This window comes from Pogona vitticeps, chromosome 2, assembly GCF_051106095.1.
Source record: "Pogona vitticeps strain Pit_001003342236 chromosome 2, PviZW2.1, whole genome shotgun sequence".
Lineage (NCBI taxonomy): Eukaryota > Metazoa > Chordata > Lepidosauria > Squamata > Agamidae > Pogona > Pogona vitticeps.
The window spans coordinates 47,533,855-47,555,752 of record NC_135784.1 but is presented as its reverse complement, the minus strand read 5'-3'; the positions used below and the strand labels follow the sequence as shown (position 1 = coordinate 47,555,752).

Below are 21,898 nucleotides of genomic sequence, written 5' to 3'. Positions count from 1 at the left end.
CCCGTTCGGATTGGGCGGGAGCTGCTTTCCGTTTGGTTCGCTCTCACCCCCCCTCCCTTGTGCTCGGCTTCCCTTGTGCTCGGCGGGCGGGCCCCGCCCCCGCCCGGGCCCCGCCCACTGCTGATGACGACACGTTCTGCCTGAAGGCGCCGCGTCGGGGGGTGTTTGGAGGCTGGGGCGATGCGGGCTTTTAAGAGCGTCAGAGGCAGCGAGGAGCGGCTGCCGAGGAGGGCTTATCGGGCGCTGCTATATTTAGGGCGTTAGGGAACTCGGCAGCGTTTATACTATTTGTCAGGCTGAAGTTAAGTTGCTCTTTTCGGGCTTCTGTTCTTATAATACGTGACCTTCTCGCGCCCCTTATACAAGCGGAACCTCTGGAGGGAGGCGGCTATTACTGTATCGCCGTGCCCAAAGGCAGCCGGAATTGTGTTTTTTTAACCCAGGATTTCGGTAGCGAGAAAACTCGTCCAACTAGCCATCCCTCAGTCAGTGAAGATCTGCTCTTAGAGCAGGGGAGGGGGGGAAAAAACATAGGCGGGCGGGATTATAGGGAATGTGATGTACTGGATTTTTTTTTTTTTTTTTTTGTAATCCCGGAAAAACTGAAGATTTTGGTTTCAGTTTTTTTTTTCCCTTCTCTAATGGGAAGTCTGCTGATTTGCTCGGTGGAATCCTGTCTGCTTCGTAGGGATTTTTTTTTTTTCAGAACTTCTGGCGGCCGGCTCAGCAACTTTGGTTGCTTGGGTATATTTTTCTACCTCGTCTTTGATAGTTATTTTCTAATCGTGTTATGGAGTTCTCATGGAGAGAGATGGATCTGATGCATTTGAACCAGATAAAAGCCATCTAATTCGCCCATAATCTGGAGAGTTGCTCTGCTTTTCATGTTTATACAAAGCATAAAAAAGTTATTGGAGTCTTTTGCTTAGTGCACTAGATTTGCACTAGATTTGCACCTTAGTGCACTAGATTTGCACTTCAGGTAGTATCTTTGTTACTATCAGTTTACTTAGTGGGTGTGCAGTCAGAAGACTGAATTTTTTTCCAAACAAAATAAAAACTCTCATAGAAATCTAGATGATCTTATGAGAGACTAGTTTTCGGCCTGATATTCCAGGTTCTCTAAGCAGGGATTGGTATGGGTGTATTAGAAGGGCAGAGAATAAAGTGCCTTTTTATAAATAAATCCCCAGTCATTCTACAGTGGTATCATCCAAACTCAGGTTTATGTCCAGGTCTCATGTTGCAAATCTTTTTATACTGCAGCGGAAACGTCCATCTTAAAAGTTTCTTGGAAATAAGAAAATTTTAAAGGGGAGAAAATTTGGCCAGCAAGATTTAATCATAGTCAGAAAATCAGAATTGCACACAGTCTAGATTTTGGCCCTTGTTGCTGCAGGTGAGGAAGATTGTGATATAAAAGATAGGGATGCACCCAGATTTCCACGGTACATTACCCTATTTCTTTGAGGTGGTTGCCCCACATATGGAATGGGGAATCAAAGGTGTCACTAAAGGTTAATTGAGAAGGGCAGTTCTGTAAACAAGATTCACTAATTTGGTTTAAACACAAAGTATGTGGTCCCTGCATGCCTTTTTAAAGTGAAAATGCAGCTTGTGGTGGACAGTAAAATCAGGAGGAATGGCTACATAAGCAGGCAAAAGAGCATATGTTGCTCAACCCCATTTCAGAGGAAAGCACTCGGTCTGTCATCTGGGTTTGCAAGCAATTAGGCACAGGTCAGAAGCATGGCCTTCAGAATTAGTTTTATGTGATTCCATCTGGCAGTACTGGTTACTGTGTGGGTGCCACTTTCTATATAGACGTGAACCTGCCAAACCATTTTCAAGAACAGTGCAATGTATTAATGCATTTTGAAATCTCATCAATGAGGACAAACTGTTGTGGCAAGATCAGTTTTGTCCAGAAATAATTTTCATTAGTAAATTAAAGAAAGTCTGTTAAAAGACACTCTGATAAATCCAACCTCAGTTGATTGAGCTGGATAAATACTATAACCATCAGAACTTTTATGGTGCCATTTCTGATTCTTTGTTTTGGACAAAAAAAAATTAGAAGGAATTATAATTATTTCATTTTAAAAAGAAAAAAAAATGTGTATCTTAATTCATTAGGCACCATTAACATCATGCTATAATATGCAAGTTGACACATGTAAATAGCAGAAAGGGCAGAAGAAGGAACAAACGCATCAAGTTGTTGCATGAAAGTAGTGATTTATTTTTTGTTTGTTGCCCAAAGTGTTTTGGTTTTCTCAGGACAAGGAACTATCACATGTCTTATTCTGGTGTGCCCCAAGAAATCTGTTTTCCTGACTTGTTTTAGTACCAGAATAAGGTGCACCCCCAAATAGTTTTCAGGTGATGAATTAGTACTTTCAAGCACTAACTTGAGGTCTGCTTCTCTCTTAATTCCATTTTTAGGTGCTTGCTCCCACCCGTACAGTTCTGTACCGCTGAAGCAAAGGGAAAAACACCTCTGAATCACTTGTCCTTGAAATGTAAATATGCCTCAGAATATCTTTGACTACAATTAGAGTTAATCTCACAAAAAGCTAGACTTTCTTTGTCAAACCATTTTAAGATTATTGCCATAGAATGAAAGTGCCAGCAGCCTCCAGGCAGACGCAGGAAAAGCTGTCCCCCACCCCCCACTCCGTTCTCCCTTTTCCGGCTTCCGAAAGGCAGAGCCCATTTGTCATTCCATGAAGTAACTGACAAGTCCCATCTATCTTTCAGCATTCTTCCTGGTGGCTGTGCATATTATATCTCACTAATATCCAATAAGAAGAGGAAACAATTGCTGTCCAGCAAACAAAAAAACATAAAAAGGAGAATGATATAAGAGCGGTGGTTCAAGGATCTAATTAGTTTAGACTTTGTCGCTGTCATTCTTGTGAGACTTCAAGGCAGAAGAGTTATTATAATATTGCACCCCACCGCACCCTGGCAAGCCTTTTAAGTTATGCAAGAAAAGGATTTAGATGGGTGCATTCAAGAAAGATAACTATAACAAAATTAAACTACCGTAAGCACAGAAACAGTTTCACAGTCCTTTGAATCCTGGACTGTATTCAGGAGTCTCCTGGAAAGGGACAGGATTCATAACCCATTGGCGTTATAATCTCTGTCAAGACCAAATATCCCACCCACCCTCTTTGCATAACTGCGTTCCTTCAGTCTTCTGCAGAGGATGCTTTGCAGATCATGGTTTTGTTGTACAACTCTAATTCAATCTCACACATGGGTGGTGGTGAAAGCATGGTAGACAACATTGTGTCTCATTTGTAACCTTCCCATTTATTCCATCATTACTTTTGCCTGTCACCTTAAAACAATTGAGGAGAAAAAGGTACACAACACCTTTCAAATGTAATGCTAGAAGCCCTTTGAAAAAGCCAGTGGATAGACCATTGGACTAGGACTCTGGACATTTGGGTTAAAATCCTTCCTTGGCCATGGAAGCTCACTGTCAATTCTCAATGGTAAACCTCTCCTCAAATATGTCATATACCTCAAAAGCCCTTCTAGGTTTGGTGTATGTTAGTACTGGCTTGACAGCCCATAGCAGCAGGAGCTGTCCATCTGGAAGTAACCTGAGATTCTGGATCATGTAAATGCACAAAATTGCATTTCTTCTTGCTGTGCTGCCGCCCTACATGGACACATTCGCCTGTCAGCCCTGGAGGTGTCAACAATTATCTACTGTTTTTCTTTGTTGTCTCCCTCTGCTTTTCTATGAAGTGGCTCCATAGGATCCCTAGTCTTTCCATTCAAAATACATTGTTCAGCCTTTTTCCCCCAGATGGTTTTTTTTCCCCTTTTACTAGTTAAAAACAAAGGGAAGGAGCAGATCTGGGAAACAGAACTACAAATTGGAAATAGCATAGTTTAGGCCCTGCATAAAATGTCATGAATAAAGTAGTGAAGTTGTCTAGCGAAATGCTTGCCTGAAAGCTAACTTGAATGAAATCTTATTGCTTGCCTGATTTCTAAACTGCTGGATAGCTAAAGCCCTCTGAGGGGTATGCAAATTAAAAATGTGAAAGGCAAGCCAACAGAAACAACAAAACAGGACAGATAAAACCAGGAGCGAGAGAAAACTAGAAGTATAATTTTAAAAAATTCAAAGCAGCCAATAGGCATAAAACAGTAATAGTCTGGAATGTGTTTCCATTGTGGGGAAAGAAAAAGAGACCTCTCCTCCTACAATTTGCTTAGCATATGTTAGCTACAGGGTGAAAAAAAGAAACAATTAAAACCAGAATTTGTTTTGACCAGTTTATTCTGTTTTGAAGCCTAGTTTCAGTAACATTCTATTAGCCGTGCTTGGCAAGTGAGCATAAAAGCTGTGTTGATGTTATCAAGTATTTCCTAAATTGCATCCCTCACAACAAGCTGTGAGCCCTGTCAGCTCCAGCTTGTTCAGCTGAACCTCCTTCCTCCATCCTCTGCCCCATAAACTCTGAAGGAGGAGGTTGAAATACAACAGGGTTTATTATAATAGGAACAGGGAGAACAAGTAACCGATTCAAACAACACTTAAAGTCCTCACACCCAGCTGAATGCACTAGTCACCAGACTGGCTGTATGGTCTCTGGTCTCCCAGATGCCTTCATCTGGAGGTGCAAGCTTTCTCTAACAACTCCAGTTCTCATCACTGTGGAAGTGGGTGGCCCATCAGCTCTTACCCCATCCCCAAGGCTTTGTTGATGGTGTGCTGCCCTTAGCAACAAAGATTGATATGCCCACTGTGAGGGCAAGTATGCGGGGAGGCTCTCTGGAGGCCCCCCAGTCTGATGGCACAGTGCCCAGCTTCTTGTCCAAGCACTGGCATGCCCTTTGGCATCTTCTCCAACAGCAAGAGAGCTTGGGTGACTGTTGATTCTCCAGGCTTAGGGTTTTTTTTTCTCTGCCATTCTGGGTGACAAATGCTCTCGACCCTGTGGGATGGCTTGTATGGGGGCTGGGGATTCTCATATTTTTGTCTTTCACCTTTAGGGAACCTCAACTGTGCTAGGACCAAATGTCCTCCTTACAGATGCAGTCTCATTCCCTGGAAGGCTCAGGGTCTTCCTCTGGGGTCTTCTCAGCCCTAAATGCCTCTGAGAAGTCCTCCTGAGCATCCTCCAGACCCTTTCCTCATGGCCCTCCTCTCTTACAGCTGAGACAGAACTTGCCTTTCCAACCTTTTTGGTCTGAAAACTCAGTTTTTGACAAGTTATCTTTGCCAGGGGTTCTTCCTCTCCTCCTGACAACACAGCTTTTATATCCCCCATGCATTAGGCAAACCACCTTCTTTCTTCCATGGTTCATCTCTCCCGAAGACACCTACTCACCAAAGCAACCAACAGCAATACAAAACAAGGACAACAAGATAATCATGAGTTTCACCCAGCTGACCGCAACAACCACTCATGTAGCTCAGACGCGCTACTTCACTTTCGGGCCCACACAATCTTCTCCCAGAAGACAAAGCAGTCTACAAAACACTCATCAATATTTACATCTTTAATTGATAAACACACACTGGCTTAAATCCTGTTGCATAGCGTACTTAATTACAGCAGAGAAGGCCCATTGAATCGGCAGAGATCTGGTGAGTCAACTCCTGTAAATATCACTGATTCAAATAAGCCTCCTGTAGTGACTTATAGTCCATTTTAATCAATGGAACTTATGCAGGAGTAGACTCACCAAATCTCCACTGATTCAGTGGACCTACACTAATGCAACATACTATGCTAAGCATCAGGATTTCGGCAAGTACATCTCCATCACAATCATCATCATGAATATGATGTTTGGTTAAAATTTGTATCTGGTATGCATACATTCTTTATTATTACGGCATCAAGCCATACGTAAGACAAAATTAAATACAAAACTTCAAGAACTAGCATATACTGCAAAAAGCCGAGCCAGACAAAAAGCAAAATATCTAAAACTACACATATAGCTGTATAAAAACGAGGATCTAAAAGTCTGGCTGTCTATTCTGACTACTATGGAGACTGAAGGATGCCTGACTAATACCAGTCAATGTTTTTATGATTTTGATTGTGCCTGGAATGTTTCAATGACAACAAAAACAACCAAACAGGAAGGAGGGAGGGAGGGAGAGAATAGTAGGCCCTGACACCCTGGGTCTGAATCCCTGCTCAGCCTTGGAAACTCACTGAGTGAGTAGAACTGGTAAAACCACTCTTTAAGTATTTCTCTTATCTTGAAAACTCTAGTAGGATTGCTGTGAATCAGTTCTGACTTGACAGCACATAACAAGGAGACTCCTAAAAACCAAGAAAAGCAAGCAAGCATATTTAGGCAAAACCCAAAAGCCTCTTCCCTCCTCACACCAAGAATACTAGAGTATGGGGAGATGTTTTTACCTTACCACATGATTCTTGTCTTGTTTGAATCCAGCAGGTAGTAGCAAACAGGCAAGGCAGGAAGAAAAGTAATCCAAGAAAAAAACAGTGAGGAATCCCCAAAGAAAAAGAGGGTGTGTGTCCAAAAAAATAATCCCAAGAAAGCATGCTGGAACAAGCAGACTGCTTGACAACAGCAAAAATAGTCCAAGAAAATTTAGAGGTGGGGGGGTAATCCTTCAAAAAAGAAAAAGGAAGTGATCCAAGACAGAGGGGCAGGCATCAAAACAAGAGTAAAATGGAGGGCACCAGGAAAACAACACACTACAAGGAATGACTGAGTCAAGTATGCCATTTCCACACATTTTTACAGTTTCAAAAATTCCTGTTCACCCTTCCTGGATGTTTTGATTTACTGCAGATGGCAGCCCTCATGATGCAACTGGATGAAAAATTTGTCAGGCAATTTGACAGGCAAATTGTCAAAGAAAGGTTACATGAAAGTGGGATTGTGGCAGAAACATGGAACATTTCTGTATCCCTCTCTTGTAAACACAAATCATTTCTATTTTCAAAGCTCTCTTTCAGCAATTGATAAAATAATATGAAATAAAGGAAAGGCAGCCACTTCCATGTGTTGGACCTTTCCTTAAAATATGAAAAACCTATCCCTAATTATTTATTTGGAATAATTAGAGGGTTTTAAAATTATAATTATGCATCACCATGTAGATTTTCATACTTCCTAGTCTGAAATGTATGCAGTTATAATAGATCTTGATCACTTATGTATTTTGATATCTCACCTTCAGAAATTCTTTCCTAGTTCTGAATAACCAAACTCTTCTATAGCTGGTATAATATGCATCTATAGACAAAGAGCAATAGTGTTCATTCAGACTATTCTGTTATTTAGCCATGAGGACAGAGATAGCAAGTGCAATCTAAACTAAAAGATAACACCAGCTGTAGTGTGTACGGAAAGGACAGGAGTCTTGTCAGCACAACTAACATTGTGTTGGCACAACCCCCTTGTGCTGTCTAATCTCAGATCTATTGGCACAACTCAGTCTGACAGTTGCAAAACAGCAGAAAAGCCCCAAAAACTGTGGAGACGAGAAAGAATGAAGGAAGAGGCGAGTTATACGGATCAAAACCATCCCAGCTCATATTCACAGCCACTGTGCAGGCAAAACGTTAGGTCAGAAAGAGGGTTCGGAAACTTCAGTTGGCTCAAAATGTAGCAGTCAGAATACTGACTGGGGCCAGTTACTGTATAGGGAATATTTAACACCCCCTGCTGCAACAACAGCACTGGCTACTACTGTAATGTAAGGGTCTTACATTAAATTTTGCTCCAAAAATACAGGCTTATTTTCAGGGGATGTTTATTTTTTTTCATGTACAAGAATCTACATTTATTCAAATACAGTCATGTCATCTTCTGGTTGCTGCACAATGGTGAAGGGTGGAGCTTCACTTAACTGGGGCTTATTTTGGGGGTAGGGCTTATATTACGAGCATCCTGAAAAATCATATTGGGACTTATTTTCAAGTTAGGTCTTATTTTCAGGGAGACAGGGTAGTTTGTTTCGAGGCCCAATTCAAAGTGCTGGTCATGGCCTTTAACGTTCTTTACACCTTGGGTTCAGGCTACTGGAAGGACCATATCTCCCCATATGAGCCTTCTCAGGTAATCAGAGGAGGCCTTCCTCTCAGTCCCATTGCCAGCACAGGCACAGCTGATGGGGACCCGGGAGAGGGTCTTCTCTGTGGCTGAACACAGGTTATGGAATGCTTTACCTCAGGTTGGCCCCCTTTCCTTTTATCCATTTGCTGACAGTTGAAGACCCACCTCTTCAGGCAAGCTTTTAACAATCATAACTGAGTCCCTGAATGCGGTTTTTTAAGTTGAGTTTTTAAAACTGTAATGTTTTAATCATACAGTGTTATTTTAATTACTATTATAGTTTAATTGTTTTGGATGTATAATTTATTATTGTTTTAATTCTACTTTTTTAACACTATGGACTGTCTTGAGTCCCCTTATTGGGAGAGGTCTTTGCATATGTGTTATGTTTGATGGTTATTCAAGTTACCTTGAATAACCTCCCCCCCCCCACCTTATCCTGCACTCAATGTTGAGTCCACAGTATTGGCTATTGTCACTCATTCACCTATGCCCACATTAATTCTTACCGTTCTTTTCAGCATGGCAGATGTTTCCCTTTACTTAATCTGACAGTGAAGAGAGTCAAACATTCAGCTAACCAGCAGAAAAGGTGCTACAGTGATATGGAGAGAGGACTGACATTTAGGTGACAGCTGGTGGTGTTAACAAAGATATTGACGCACCCAACTGTTTCAGAGAGGTTTGGCTGTAGGCAGTTCCCTAGTGAAATATCACAGATGTCTTACATACACCCTATTCATGTTTCTCTCCCTCTCTCCTCTTTTTAATGCTGTTTCCCACACCTATGTAACTGTTTCCCGACAACTTGGATATGCTTGATGATGACGATAATCTTTGAGCTGCAGAACTGGAAGGAAACCTATGGATCATCGAGTCCAGCCCCTCCCAAGGATGCACAGTGGGGAATTAAACTCTCAGTGCTGTGATAGATTCATGATAGAAGACCCACATTAACAATTTCTTTTCATTACTAGAGGCCGTGTAAGCATATAGTTTTTCATGGTAAGCAGACGCACCATATTTTGGGTACCATACAACGTTCTTAAGTCCTAACATACAGAAGTAGGAGTATTTGTCTGTTTGTTTGTTTATTTATTTAAAATGTTATCTGCCTTTTTCCTTTAAAAGGGCCCAAGCTGGCTTACATCATTAAAAGACCATGTGAAAAGCTAAAAGCAGTAAGTCTAGAAATATTTGAAAAAGAATCAAATAGCACATGAAATGTGGTGAACAAAATCAACACCGAATACATATTCAAAGCAACAGGGCATAATGCTCCTTTGAAGACCCCTCTTAGATAGCCAATCACTAAAGGAAAGCCCGTCTCAAGACAAATGTCTTTGCTTGTGGAAAGATAGCAAATATGGGGCCAATCTTGCCTTCTGTGAGAAGGAGTTCTAGAGTCTGGGTATGGTAACAGAGAAGGCCCTCTCCCATGTCCCCACCAAACACTCCTGTAAGGTGATGGGACTGAAAGAAAGGCCTCCCTTGATGATCTTAACATCTGGGCAGGCTCATAAATACAGATGCGGTCCTTAAGATAGTTTGGACCTAAGCTGTTTAGGGCTTTATAGGTTAAACCCAGCACTTTGAATTGTGTCAACGGAGCTACTGTAACAAAAGTGTTATGTGATCCCTGAAACCAGCCCTAGTTGATCATCTGGCGGCAGCATTTTGGGCCTGCTGATGTTTTCAAATACTTAAAGGGAGCCTCACATAGGATGAGTTACAGCAATCCTGCTGGCATGTAACTAAGGCATGTATCGCTGTGGCCAGATCAGAATTCTCCAAGAATGGGCGCAGCTGGTGCATGGTTTTTAACTGTGCAAATGAACTCCTGAGTCAAAGCAAAGGTAAAACTGAATGTCCTATTGTATGTCTCATCTGTATTAGCACTGATTGGAACAACAGTAACAGAATTAAAGAAATTGGGAAGTGTAGTATAAATGTGTGGAGAAACATACCGATATATCTAGGTCAGTCATTCTCCAAGGTTGAGTTGAGCTTTGCCAGACTGTGTAGGTAACTGACAAGAGTCATGCAATGTTATTTTCTTACCCCATTTCCATGACATTTTTGCTGGACTGTACACCCAAGAACACCAATATGGTATAGTGGATAGAGTGTCAGATCAGGATGCAGAAGACCTGGATTCAAATCCCCACGGAGCCATAGAAACCCTGTGGGGAACGGCCGCAGTGGTAAAACACTCCTTGAACAAGCCTTGGAAACTCTATTAGGGTTGCTAGAGGTTGAAAGTGATTTGATGACCCATAACCACAACAGGCCCAGTGATAGAACACCTGCTTCTAGGCTATTTTCTCTGATAATGTGCAAATCTAAGAGAGAGAGAGAGTGTGTTTGGGGATGGGCTGGTTGCTTCTTTTTTCTGACAACTACAGTGGTGCCTCGCTTAGTGATTGCCTCGTTTAACGATGTATTCGCTTAGCGATGAGTTTTTTGGAGCGATTTTGCGCTCCGTTTAGTGATGTTTCCAATGGGGAAATTTCGCATAGCGATGTTCGGGACCTTGCTTCGCTTAGCGATGACAGCTTAGCGATGTCTGTTTTCGCTATTTTAAATGTGTCTTAAAATGTTCAAAAACTGTTTAAAATGCTTGGAATTGTTAGTGCATCTTGTAAAACCTTTGCAAACTTAATTTGGCTTTGTTTTGAGTCTTCATTAATTTTTGGTGAATTTTTTTCTCCCCCATTGGAATGTATTGAACTGTAGGTTTGACAGAAGGTGGTGGGGAAGGATCACCAGTGACCACAAGTTACAACGACTCTAAAGAAGACATGAAATTGGAGGCATGACACCATAATCAGAAATGGAAGATAAAAGGCAGCTTCATCCAGCACTTTGTCAGAGGTTTGTGCTTAGGACAGGAAAACGACTTCAAACCCCACTGAGGTGTCGCCATCATCCTCCATGCCATGAGGGAACAGGCCGGGTAGGTGGGAGGCAGTCCATTTAGGAGAAGGAAAACTCTGACTTCAAACCCCCACTGAGGCGCTGCCATCGGCCTCCATGCCATGAGCAAGCAGGCTGGGTAGGTGGGACTCATTAGCCTTGGAAGGCAGCCCATCTAGGAGAAGGAAAACTCTGACTTTAAACCTCCACTGCCTTGTGGCTATATCCACTGATGGAAAAGGCTTCAGGAGTTAACCTCGAGGCAAAATCTGGAGCCGGAGTCCCGGAGGCAGTTCGTGTCATTCTGTCAACTCTTGCGACGTTGCTGAAACCAGTTGTATTGGCTCTTGCCTTTCCATTGGACCATTTCAGTGACGTGGAGATGGGGGGATTTGCTGGTTGGGTAACAGCATATCCTCCATATTATTTTACCGAGGCTTCATGCCCTGGAGAGGACACTCCAGCTTTGCGTACAACGTCAAAACACTAGACGCTGTTCCAAGTCCTCCATACAAAGCATGTTACCATAGTCTCTCGAGACTTAAGGATTCCTATAAATGAATATTACGTATCAAAATACCCTGGATTTTATGTATTTAACTGGAAGGCCATGTGATACTTATTGCATATGTAACTTGGATACTATCCCTATGTAGCTCTGGAGGAATATTAGCTCTTCCCACTTTTCCTTGTCTTCAACAATGAACACTTCTTTCTCTCAAGAGGCATATTCATTTGTCCAAGGTATTTTTCTTTCCTACAGGAAACACAATTCACTCAGATACAGTACAAAAGAAGTATCAAGCCCCTACCCAGCAACAATTAATTCCCCACCCCCTTTCCATCAGCAACATATTTTGAATATACAAGAGTTAATACCATCTTGTTCACTGAGGGAATGGATAAGGTCTGACAGTTATAGACACTGATAGTTTTGGTTCCAGTTGTTGGTATTTTAAATAGGTTAATAAATTACTGATTAATATTTGCAAGGAGACCGCTGAAAAAGTGTCTCAAATGTAGTGATTAATATTTGCAAGGAGACCGCTGAAAAAGTGTCTCAAATGTAGTAAGTGGGAAGATGGTCAAGCACATGTCACTCCAGTCTTACTAGTGTACACTTGTTCACAAGTAACTCTATGGCAATTATCTATTCAGTCATGTGACCTCAAAGGACTGAGAAAAGTCACAAGAAGAGCTAGAAGATAACAGAACATTCCTAGCCAAGAGAGCTTTTGGTTAAATGTTAAGGCCACAGAAATTCCTCTTGCTGATGAAGGCCAGAAAAGATCTAGGATATAGGATGCTGGGCAAGTGGTGTCATAAATTTACCTTCTTAAGGCAAGAGCCCCTAATGGCTAACTTTAAATGTAGGGATTATGTGCCAGATGTATGCTCTCTAAAATGAAAGAAACCTGTGATACCTTTACGTATGACTATATACACATACAAGCTATTATTAACTTCATTCAGCTTGTTCTGTACATTATGTCCTTTTTCTCTTTCCTGTAGTTCATTTTTTTATTTATTTGTTTTATTTATAGGCTGCCTTTCTCCTGATAAGGGGATCCATTTGTTTAGATTCTCCAGTAACCTAGCACTAAAAGCTCTGTGTATTTTAGTGTCCAGGTTTCTTTATATCTGTAACACTTACACAGCTGATCTTTTACATAATACCAACTAAAATCAGAAAGCAATCTCTAATAAAGTCCCATTTTAAAAGGCAGGCTTATTTGTGATTGGGATCAAAACATGTTTGTGTGCACACAAGCAGGCAGCTTATTCAATAATCAACACAGGAATTTTAATGTGTTCTAGAAAAACAGACACCACTCAAAATTTGCATAAAAGTTCATTTATTTACAAGGTAAATCTAAAATTGTAAATGACTTTGAAATGCACTGTCCTTTCCTCCTTAGGAGCTATAAACACTGGGTGCATTTGTCACATACAAACAGACAATACGCTTCAGTGATGTAAAATTAAATGTAATTTCTTACAGATATACCAACACTGAATGCACCTGGACATAGGCAAAGGAATTTCCATTTATCTTGTAAGCTGTGTTGTATTTTGCCACACATGTGGCAATCCCATAGTTGCACAGACACCAGATTCTTAGTGGACTATTTACCAATAAAGGTAAAACAAATTAAACACCAAGACTATTGCAGTCCCTTGCCCCATGCAAATATCCTTGAGGAAATGCTTTAGAACCATTTTTGTGCTTTTAAGAACAAATGTGTATGATAGATAGCATTACTGGATTGATTCCTACACACTTTATGCAGACATCCTACATGCCTCCACGGCATATTTTTATCTAAGGTGTTGACAGTCTAAGAACAAAACACAATTCTTCAGATGTTGTGTGTCACACCAGGGGTGGGGGAGCTATAGGTTTTTGCTTAGCAAACCTGCATTTTTTTAGTTTGGAATGCAGCAAAATTGTAAAGAGTATAATTGTGTGGGACATCCACGTAGATCAAGGGGATGCTGAAAAAATTCGGTCTTGATGGGCTGTCTCAAGTTTGAATTTACCAAGCCCTTTGAGGCAAGAATAAGAAAACTGTTGAATATAACTCATTTGCTACCTGATACTATGATATTTTGCTGTTGTTTTTGTTGTTGTTATGTGCTGCCAAGTCATTTCCCATTCATGGTGACCTTATGAATGAGCTGTCTCCAGAATGTCCTGTCTGCAACACCTGTGCTCAGCTCTTGTAAATTCAAACCTATGGTTTCCATTAGGGAGTCAGTCCATCTTGTATTTGGCCTTCCTCTCTTTCTGCTGCCTCCAACCTTTCCCAGCATTATTGCCTTTTCCAGAATATTTTGGCTTCTCATAATGTGCCCAAAGTAGGATGGCCTCAGTTTCATCATTTTTGTCTCCAAAGACAGTTCAGGCTTGATTTGTTGTTGAATTTGCTTGTTCATCTTTCTGGAGCTTTTCTCCAGCACCATATTTTAAATAAATAATTTTTTTCCCTATCAGCTTTTTTTACTGTCCAATGGTGTGTATGATCTTGGCCGTGGTCTCCAGTGACCCATCATTACATTTGACTATCTTTTCTAATCCCTTCATTGCTACCCTTCTGAGTCTTAGCCTTCTGAATTCTTGGCTGCAGTCTCCATTAGGACTGATGTTTGAAGCAAGGTATACAAAATCTTTCAGTCCACTGCTCCATCTTGGAGGGAATAATTTTTCTGATTTCATCTGATTCTGAATGGATAATTATCATCCAATTTTGTATGGATGATTAGAGACCTCTAAGCTTGAAATCACAGATGTAGCCATGCTTAACTCTGGATTATATTAGATTCTCATAAATGCCTTCAAGTAAATCTACAAATTGAAGTAAGGTTAGGGACCTCAGTAATTTCCTATAGCTATGGTTCCAAGAGTAATATCCAATTTCTATTATTTATGGCTCTGGTGGACATGTTGGTTGGATGGCTCTTTTTCCTTTTTGCAGCTGGCGATGTGTCAGTGATGGTGAAGCTGATTTGTACTGAGTCAAGCTAATACTGTCCACTTAGACTGTCAGAAGCTCTTCTAGATATCACTGAGATCATTTTACAACCAGAGATGCCAAACTAGTCATGAGACCTTTCCATAAAATATGCATGGTCAACCACTGATGTATAGCCCCTCCTCCAGCAATCACTTTGTTCACTTGCTCATCAAATCCATTTAATGCCCTGCAAAATCATTACAGCCCAAATGGCTAATGGAATGATGGTGACCAAGTGATCAAATCAGCCTTACTACAACATCCACCGAAACAATGACTAGGTGTACACGTTTTGTTCTAGACGCTTAACCCTGTGACTTCATTTTACTTTGGTTTATACCAATGGCTTCTCTCCCTTCCGAATCACAAAAGGCTGAAAATGCCCTTCCAGTGATCTGAATCTGGTTGAAAACACAATAATACCATATATGAATAAATAAAACATGTTTATATATTTCCACTATTTTATGATAAGTGATAGCTGTTGTTAAAGCAGCATTGACTATGACAGATATATTATTTTTTAAAAAACCACTGTTAAAAATGAAACTGATGCCATGCTAAAAGTTCAATAAAGTACAAATTATAATATGAAGTGGTAAAAAATACATATGTTATATAATTGTTTTTAAAAAGTTAAGAACTTTATAATTGATCCCCACACAGAGACAAATGCAATGCACCATCAAAGACTGTTTCCTGTGTGATTCTGTTAACACTTGCAGAAAGAGTTTTGTGTTAAATCAGATCCTTCATGTATCAGACACATTAGGGAAAAGGTTCCCTTATAAATACACATATGCATATATATAATACTGTTTCTGTAATGAAATCAAACATTGTAAGAGAAAATGCTTTCTTCATTCAGAAATGCAAGTCATTCACGTCCTTCATTATGTACGTAGGTACTGACCTCTTCTAGCTTAGAATAATTCATATCACTGGCTGTCCACTTTCAAGCAGGAGGTTTGAATACACAAAAAGGTTAGTGAGTTTGCCTCTGGAAAACCGAAGCTGTATAGCCAGCATCGCAGCTGAAGCCTCGCTCTATCCTCACCTGCAGGTTGAACATTCCATTTACCAAATCAAATATTAGGACTAAATGAAACATTTACTGTAGTCATACAGGTTCTAGGGAGACAGCACTATGGTTGTTGGAGAAGGTACTTTTTTTTTTACTGTAACTCCCTATCTGTGTATATTTCTTCAGTCTAGCTCTCTGTAGTCTTATCATCCTAGAACATGGTAAACTTCAGACTTCAGCTGAGATCATAGTTTTGTTCTGAGACATAGGGATGGATGTTCTTGGGTATCGTATCAAAAGCTTAAGATACATAAAATGCAGTTTCAAAAGCAGAAATATCTCATTCAGAAACAAACTGCACAGATTACAAATTTGTTCTGGAATAAAATAATGTATCAGACATTTCCAGAATAAACCTGCCTAGTAAGATTACATTTTCACAATCTTAACAGCACTTTGGGAGTATAGTCCACAAAAAGGGAACTTCTGTTTCAGGTAAATGGTTCCACCTTTCAGGAAAGGATTAATTGTAAATGATCCCTTCTAAGCTTATGATCTGATGACTGGAATCAATACTGTACTTCAATCCCTCCCTTCTACCACAGGTATATCTGAGTTTCTGGTTATTTGTTAAAAAAAACACTACAAATGGGTGAAGTACAACTCTTCTTATTTGCTGTTAACGCTCTATTGTGACAAGAACAGCTTGTGTAGAATTTCAGTTCTTAGAAAAATAAATGTTTAAATGAGGAAGTTGTTTAGGCTTTGCGGCTAACAAAAATCATACCAAACCACCAAGAGATGAGATGCGGTGAGGTGACATTATTTTTGTTCTTAACTCTTCTGGGATCGCTGGTAACAAGGCACTTCAGTATTTTCCTAATACTCTCTGTTAATCACTTAATTTGAATTTTGGCACTTGCATTGGGGACCAGTGTCAGTGTAATTTTTAACACTTCAAGGCTTTCTTTCTCCTGTTTACTGTCACTTAGGCAAAATCTCCCACTCCTTCCTCTCACTCATTTCTGGCATCTTGTTTGCTCACTGAAAAGGCCTTTACAGGCCATTTTGATGCAGGGTTTCCTATCATAAAGATGAAGTTCTGTAGGTTCCCTTGAAGTATTTCTGTACTACATTTTAACAGATATGTTCTTGTTTCTCTTAAGCTAATATTAGGAGTAGGGTTCTAAACAACTCTCTTCAGGAATGTAACTTTTCCAAGATGGGCAGAAGGCTCAAAGGTGCAGCAATTCCCATTAGGCTCTAATAATACAGTATAAATGAGAAATGTAGCAGTCCTTTAAGTCCTTTAAGCAGGCCCTAGTACAGAGATATTAAAGGAAAAAGAAGGGCTATTCAGAATATATTGCCATACTACGTAAAATGTCTGCCTCCAAATGAATACTACTGCATAAAATATATATGAAACATAAAGTTCTAAAGTAACAACAAATATTGTGCCCCTCTGGTTCCAGAGATGCAATGACAAGATCATATTTTTGTCAAAAATCAAAAGGTTCCAGAAAATAAGTGTATTCCAGTATAAGATCTTGTGGGCTACAACCTGTTTCATCAGATGCATTAAGTGTTGTCACTGTTCAGACATTTATTTATTTATTTATTTATTTATTAGATTTATATACCATTCATCTAGAACATGTCCACTCTGGGCAGTAGACAGATATACAACACCCATTGCTTGTGAGTTTGGGTGTATATGGGGGAAACAGAATGGTATACAATGAGAGGAAAACTAAAGGCAGAAAAGTACTGACAATAGCAAATATATTATCAGCATTGCCCATTCACCAAAATGTGTTGCCACTAGTTTTATGAACCTACAGTGTGAAAATACATTGTGATAAAGGCTTCATGCATCTGATGAAGTGAGCTGTAGCCCATGAAAGCTTATGCCAGCATGTGTGTTCATTAGAGATGGGGGTACTCATATTCGTACATGACTATATTTCCCCACAGGTGGAAATAACGAGGGTCTGGCCCCATGGAGTCAGAACGTCCACTCACTGTTCAGCCACTGCCGCGGGTGCAGCAGCGTCTTCCTATCACGCTGTGCTCCGCAATGGATTAGCCACTCCTGGCTGGAAGCAGCATGACAAGCCTCTCTGCCAGGTCGCATCATGGCTAATCCACTGCGGAGCATAGGAGGCATTGCAGAGCATAGGAAGCGGCAGTGGCTGAACAAATACAAATACCCCCATCTCTAGTGTTCATCTTCCAGGTGTCATGAGGATTCTTGTTTGCTTTCCCAGCAGCAGACTAACATGGCAACCCCTTCAAACACACAGCATTCTGCATTCTGCATGTTCAATCAGGAATGGTATTACCACTGTTTTGTGCAACTCCAGTTTTTCTCCTCTAAAACAGTTATTCTCAATCTTTTTCTGGTCATGGGCATGAACACAATATGAAAGAAATACAGAAACACAATATGAAAGAAATATAGGCCAAATCAGGACTGTATAAATTACATAATGAACCTTATAAAGTGGTGTGTGAACTATTTCCAGTCTGTGGCCCCCCTACAAATGTGTCTGAGCTCCCACTGAGAATGGCTGCTCTAAAAGATACCTGGCACACATTTCAGAAGAGCAGATGGGTTACAAAAGGGGCAGTCATTGACAGATATAAGCATACTTAAGCCTGCTGAGACTAATAGATTTAAGAACACTTAACTCCAGGTTGCATCATAATTGCAATTACCACTAACATCTAGCTAATGGACTTATTAAGCAAGAAGATCCTTCTTGGCCCTGTGATTGCTTCTGTTGTAGCTGTGTAAACATCTGAGGAGAGGAAAGCAGCCCAAACCATCAGAAATTGCTGGTGATGTACATTTTGATTCTTTTGCAATTTAAATGACATTTTCGCCTATTAAGTACAGAGCTAAGAAAGAGTACTTCTTAAAGTCAATTCTCAGATTCCCTGTGGTCATGGTGGCCCAGGAATTAAAAGATTTGTAGTCCAAAAAAACCCCTAAAGAGAGTAATGTTTATAACTTCTGGTTCATGATGATGACTGTGCTGTGTAACAAAACATGCTAGAGATATAACAACTTTAATAATAGCCCTGAATGCTCTCCTGTACTGGAGCCTGTGTATGCCAAGCAGAGAAGAATATCTGTTTGGTGTTTAAAAACACAGAGAAGCGTTCCATCAGACTTTTTCAGTGGAAGAGAATGACTAGACCAGGCTCAACATGTCCAAAAGGAAAGACGCTTTATGAATTCAGACTGATATTCATGTATCTAAGTCTGAGGGCAAATATGTCTCACAGATACATGTTTTGCTGTAGTTTTCGTACTGCAAGAGCCATAACTAGAGGCAGATGACCTACTCCTCTACATTCTCAGTGGCATGGTTGTGCAGACAGTACCAGTTTTTGCTAGTTGGTAGGGAAAGTATAAAGTTCTTAGGGTCCCGTCTATTTAAAAGTATCCTCCACTTGTGATATACAATATTTTTCTAGACAGTTGTTTGACATCCACTTGCCAGAGCTGTGGCATCATAACACTGCCATTTAAGGGTGAAGCTGGGCCAATATTGGAAGTTAAGACTACACATTTTTTGTGTGTCTGTATAGTTTAAAAGGGATGCTATCAATATTCCCTTTAAGTTAACTTTTTCACAACCTGTTGCCTAGCCTAATGTTCTGCCTCCAGTTCTTGTCATGAGCAATTCATCATGAACCTCCCCTCTGCAAACTACACTAAATATAAAACATGAAAGAGCAGGACGAGAACAGTTACACACCTCCCATTCCTTTCAGAGGGACTAGCAGAGGAAGGCCTTTCAAGTACACCTAAGTGCGCTTGTACAACTGCAGCAAAACCAGCATCTACATGTATCTCTACATGCATCCTGTTGTTGTGCAGCCATCATGCATTTCCCTTCATTTTATAACTGCCGCAAGCCATCCCCTAATAAAAGCTCCATTAACAGATTACTATTACAGCATGATTGCTACAGCAGACTGTTCTTCAGCGGCAAGCTCTAAACCTCTTCCACTAACTCAGGAATGTTTGAACCACGTGGACGCTTGCTACTTGAGATACAGTGGTCCAGTCCCAATAGAGAGAAAGATGCTAGCGTGGGATGGGCCACAGAGCAAAAATGCTATGAGCACCTAGAAAGCGAAGAGAAATAAGAGGGATAAGAGTACACTAGATGAGAATGTATACATTTCCTTCTTCTGCCATAACACTTCAGGAATACCTGTCATAGAGTTCAACACAATTACTTTCAAGTACAAGGAATTACTTTGAAAATGACAATGGCATTTTCACAGAATTATAAGGAAAAAAAATTGCCACTCCCTCAGTAGCTGTCCCTGTAGACTTTAAACACCCTGGGCAGCTGAAACTTTGACTTTGGATGCGATCTTATACAGATTTATCTGAGGGTGCATCTGACTAAACCAAACAGGGCAGTCTTCTGAGTAAACATGCAGTGGAATGCTCTGTGAATGCACTGAATGATGGCTGTCTTCTTTTCACTCTGAAAGGCTATTTTGCCCCAATGTCCAGATTTGGTGCTTTGTAATCTTTAAGCAGGAGAATTAAGAAAAATTACCTTGAACAATAATTTCCAAAGCTCCTGATAAAATTCTTATATTTTTTTCCCTCCTTCATATCCATATTCGCTGTCACTGAATTCATTAACTCTTTGTATGCCATTAGGCCCAAACAAAACCAAGAATATTCTTTCAATTATTCTTCAGCTGCAAAATTCTGTCTTACTGCAATGCTAGACATGTCTCTTCAGATGTAACTCCCACTGAGCTCACCGTGGTTTACTGCGTATATAATTGCAGCCTAAGATACCCTGCCTCTAGAAGGCTGAATAGAATTGTGAAAAGCATATCAATACAGTATATGTTGCTGTAACTATAATCTGAAGTTTGCTCCAACGTTGACAATCACTCTGTTTTCGTAAACCTTCTTCATAGTTCTCTCAATTTGTTTCAGAAAAACCTGTGGAATTCGCCCACATAATGTGTGTACAGTATCAAGGAATTTTGTCTGTAGAGGGTAGTACATGGACTGGAAAAGATTGTCTTCAAAGGAAAACTAAACAGGAAAAAGACAGTAAAAAATCACATTGTTTACTTCATTGCTTGAAAAAAATCATAACAACCACAGCAATCCAATTAGAGTCCTCCAAACCAATACAATTACTTTTTGAACTATACAGTGGTGAAGAGATATGATTTTTTTTCTTTTTAATTAAAGGAATCCCAGATCCATAATTTGGCAGTAACTCCTTCAGGCTGAATTAGAGGAATGGGAGTCCTCAAATAGGAAGTAGAGCAGCCCCCTCACCTCCACACAGTTCCTTCAGTTGCTTCTAGAGAGAGGCATGCCAGAAGTTCATGCCAGTTCATAAGCATGGCACCATCGGTGCTGCACATTCCCTTCCCCAACCTCTCTGGCCAACGTCCCACTCACTAGACAGTGTGCGCTCCTTTCCTCCTCCTCCTCTTTGGGTGTTCAGCCAGTCCCCAGCAGGAGCACAGGTCTGCTTGTCCTGCATTCTTGTCTGAGTGGGCATTCAGCCAAGGAGGCGGGGCAGGGAAACCCATGCTCCTGTAGGGAGTTGGCTGAACAGCCAAAGAGGGGAAGGAGAGGCGTGCACACCAGCTGGCGTGTGGGACATTGGCTGGGGAGGCGGGGGAAGCATCACAGGTTTGTGCCCATCTCTAGTTGCTTTTGAATAAAAAGATCTACTTTTAGCTTCCCAACATTAAAAAAAAAAAACCCATAGGGTCTTACCATTAAACTAGGGCTCACGGTTTCCCCTCTAGCTGAAGGATGGGGACTGTGCAGCACTCCAAGCATTTTTTGCCATGGCCTATGCTGCCTGGAGATGACCATAAACATCTGGGAGATACCCATTGCTCATCTCTGACCTAGACCATCAGTGTCTGCTCAGACTGTCAATAACCAGCACATGTGCGGTTCAATGTAACACAAAGGTTACAGTGTCAGGTTAGGATCAGGTGGATGCAGGTTCACCACTCTGCCATGACTGTCACTGGAGGCAGTTACTGTCTCTCAGCTAAACCTCTCTCATAGACTTGCTGTGAGGACAGAGGAAAACAAAATCAAAATCAAGCAGTGCTTAGGAACAAGCAGACCTATTACTCAGATTGCCCCCAAAGAGGATTTCACCCAAAAAAACATAAAAGGCAAACTCCAATAAAACAAGCACTCTGAGATTACAGAGTCTGTCAAGTATTGTTTTGGCTTTTTGTCCCTCCCCCCTTTTTTTCTCTTCTTCTTCACTCTTTTGTGATGAGAAAAGACCACATATTTGGCCCTTAGCTTTTTACTGAAAATACCTATCTA

General features: G+C 40.7%; 1 protein-coding gene and 1 long non-coding RNA gene across 4 annotated transcripts in view; one reads left to right on the top strand and one right to left on the bottom strand.

Moving 5' to 3' along the window:
• The first annotated feature begins 133 nt into the window (after positions 1 to 133).
• Positions 134 to 19,864, top strand: LOC140704343 (uncharacterized). 2 transcript variants are annotated; one of them, XR_012083486.2, is made up of 3 exons: positions 134 to 2,522; positions 5,308 to 9,084; positions 10,816 to 18,525. It is a non-coding gene; the product is annotated as an uncharacterized LOC140704343 (long non-coding RNA). The 2 variants fall into 2 exon arrangements; XR_012083484.2 differs by having other exon boundaries at positions 136 to 2,522; positions 8,928 to 9,084; positions 10,816 to 19,864.
• GXYLT2 (glucoside xylosyltransferase 2) overlaps positions 12,835 to 21,898 on the bottom strand; it is a 41,932-nt gene continuing 32,868 nt past the window's right edge. For both annotated transcript variants that reach the window (XM_072989437.2, XM_020791073.3), the window contains one exon: positions 12,835 to 20,620. In XM_072989437.2, coding sequence (XP_072845538.2) covers positions 20,438 to 20,620 — 183 coding nt within the window. In that variant the 3' untranslated portion in view covers positions 12,835 to 20,437. The remainder of the gene's footprint in view (positions 20,621 to 21,898) is intronic.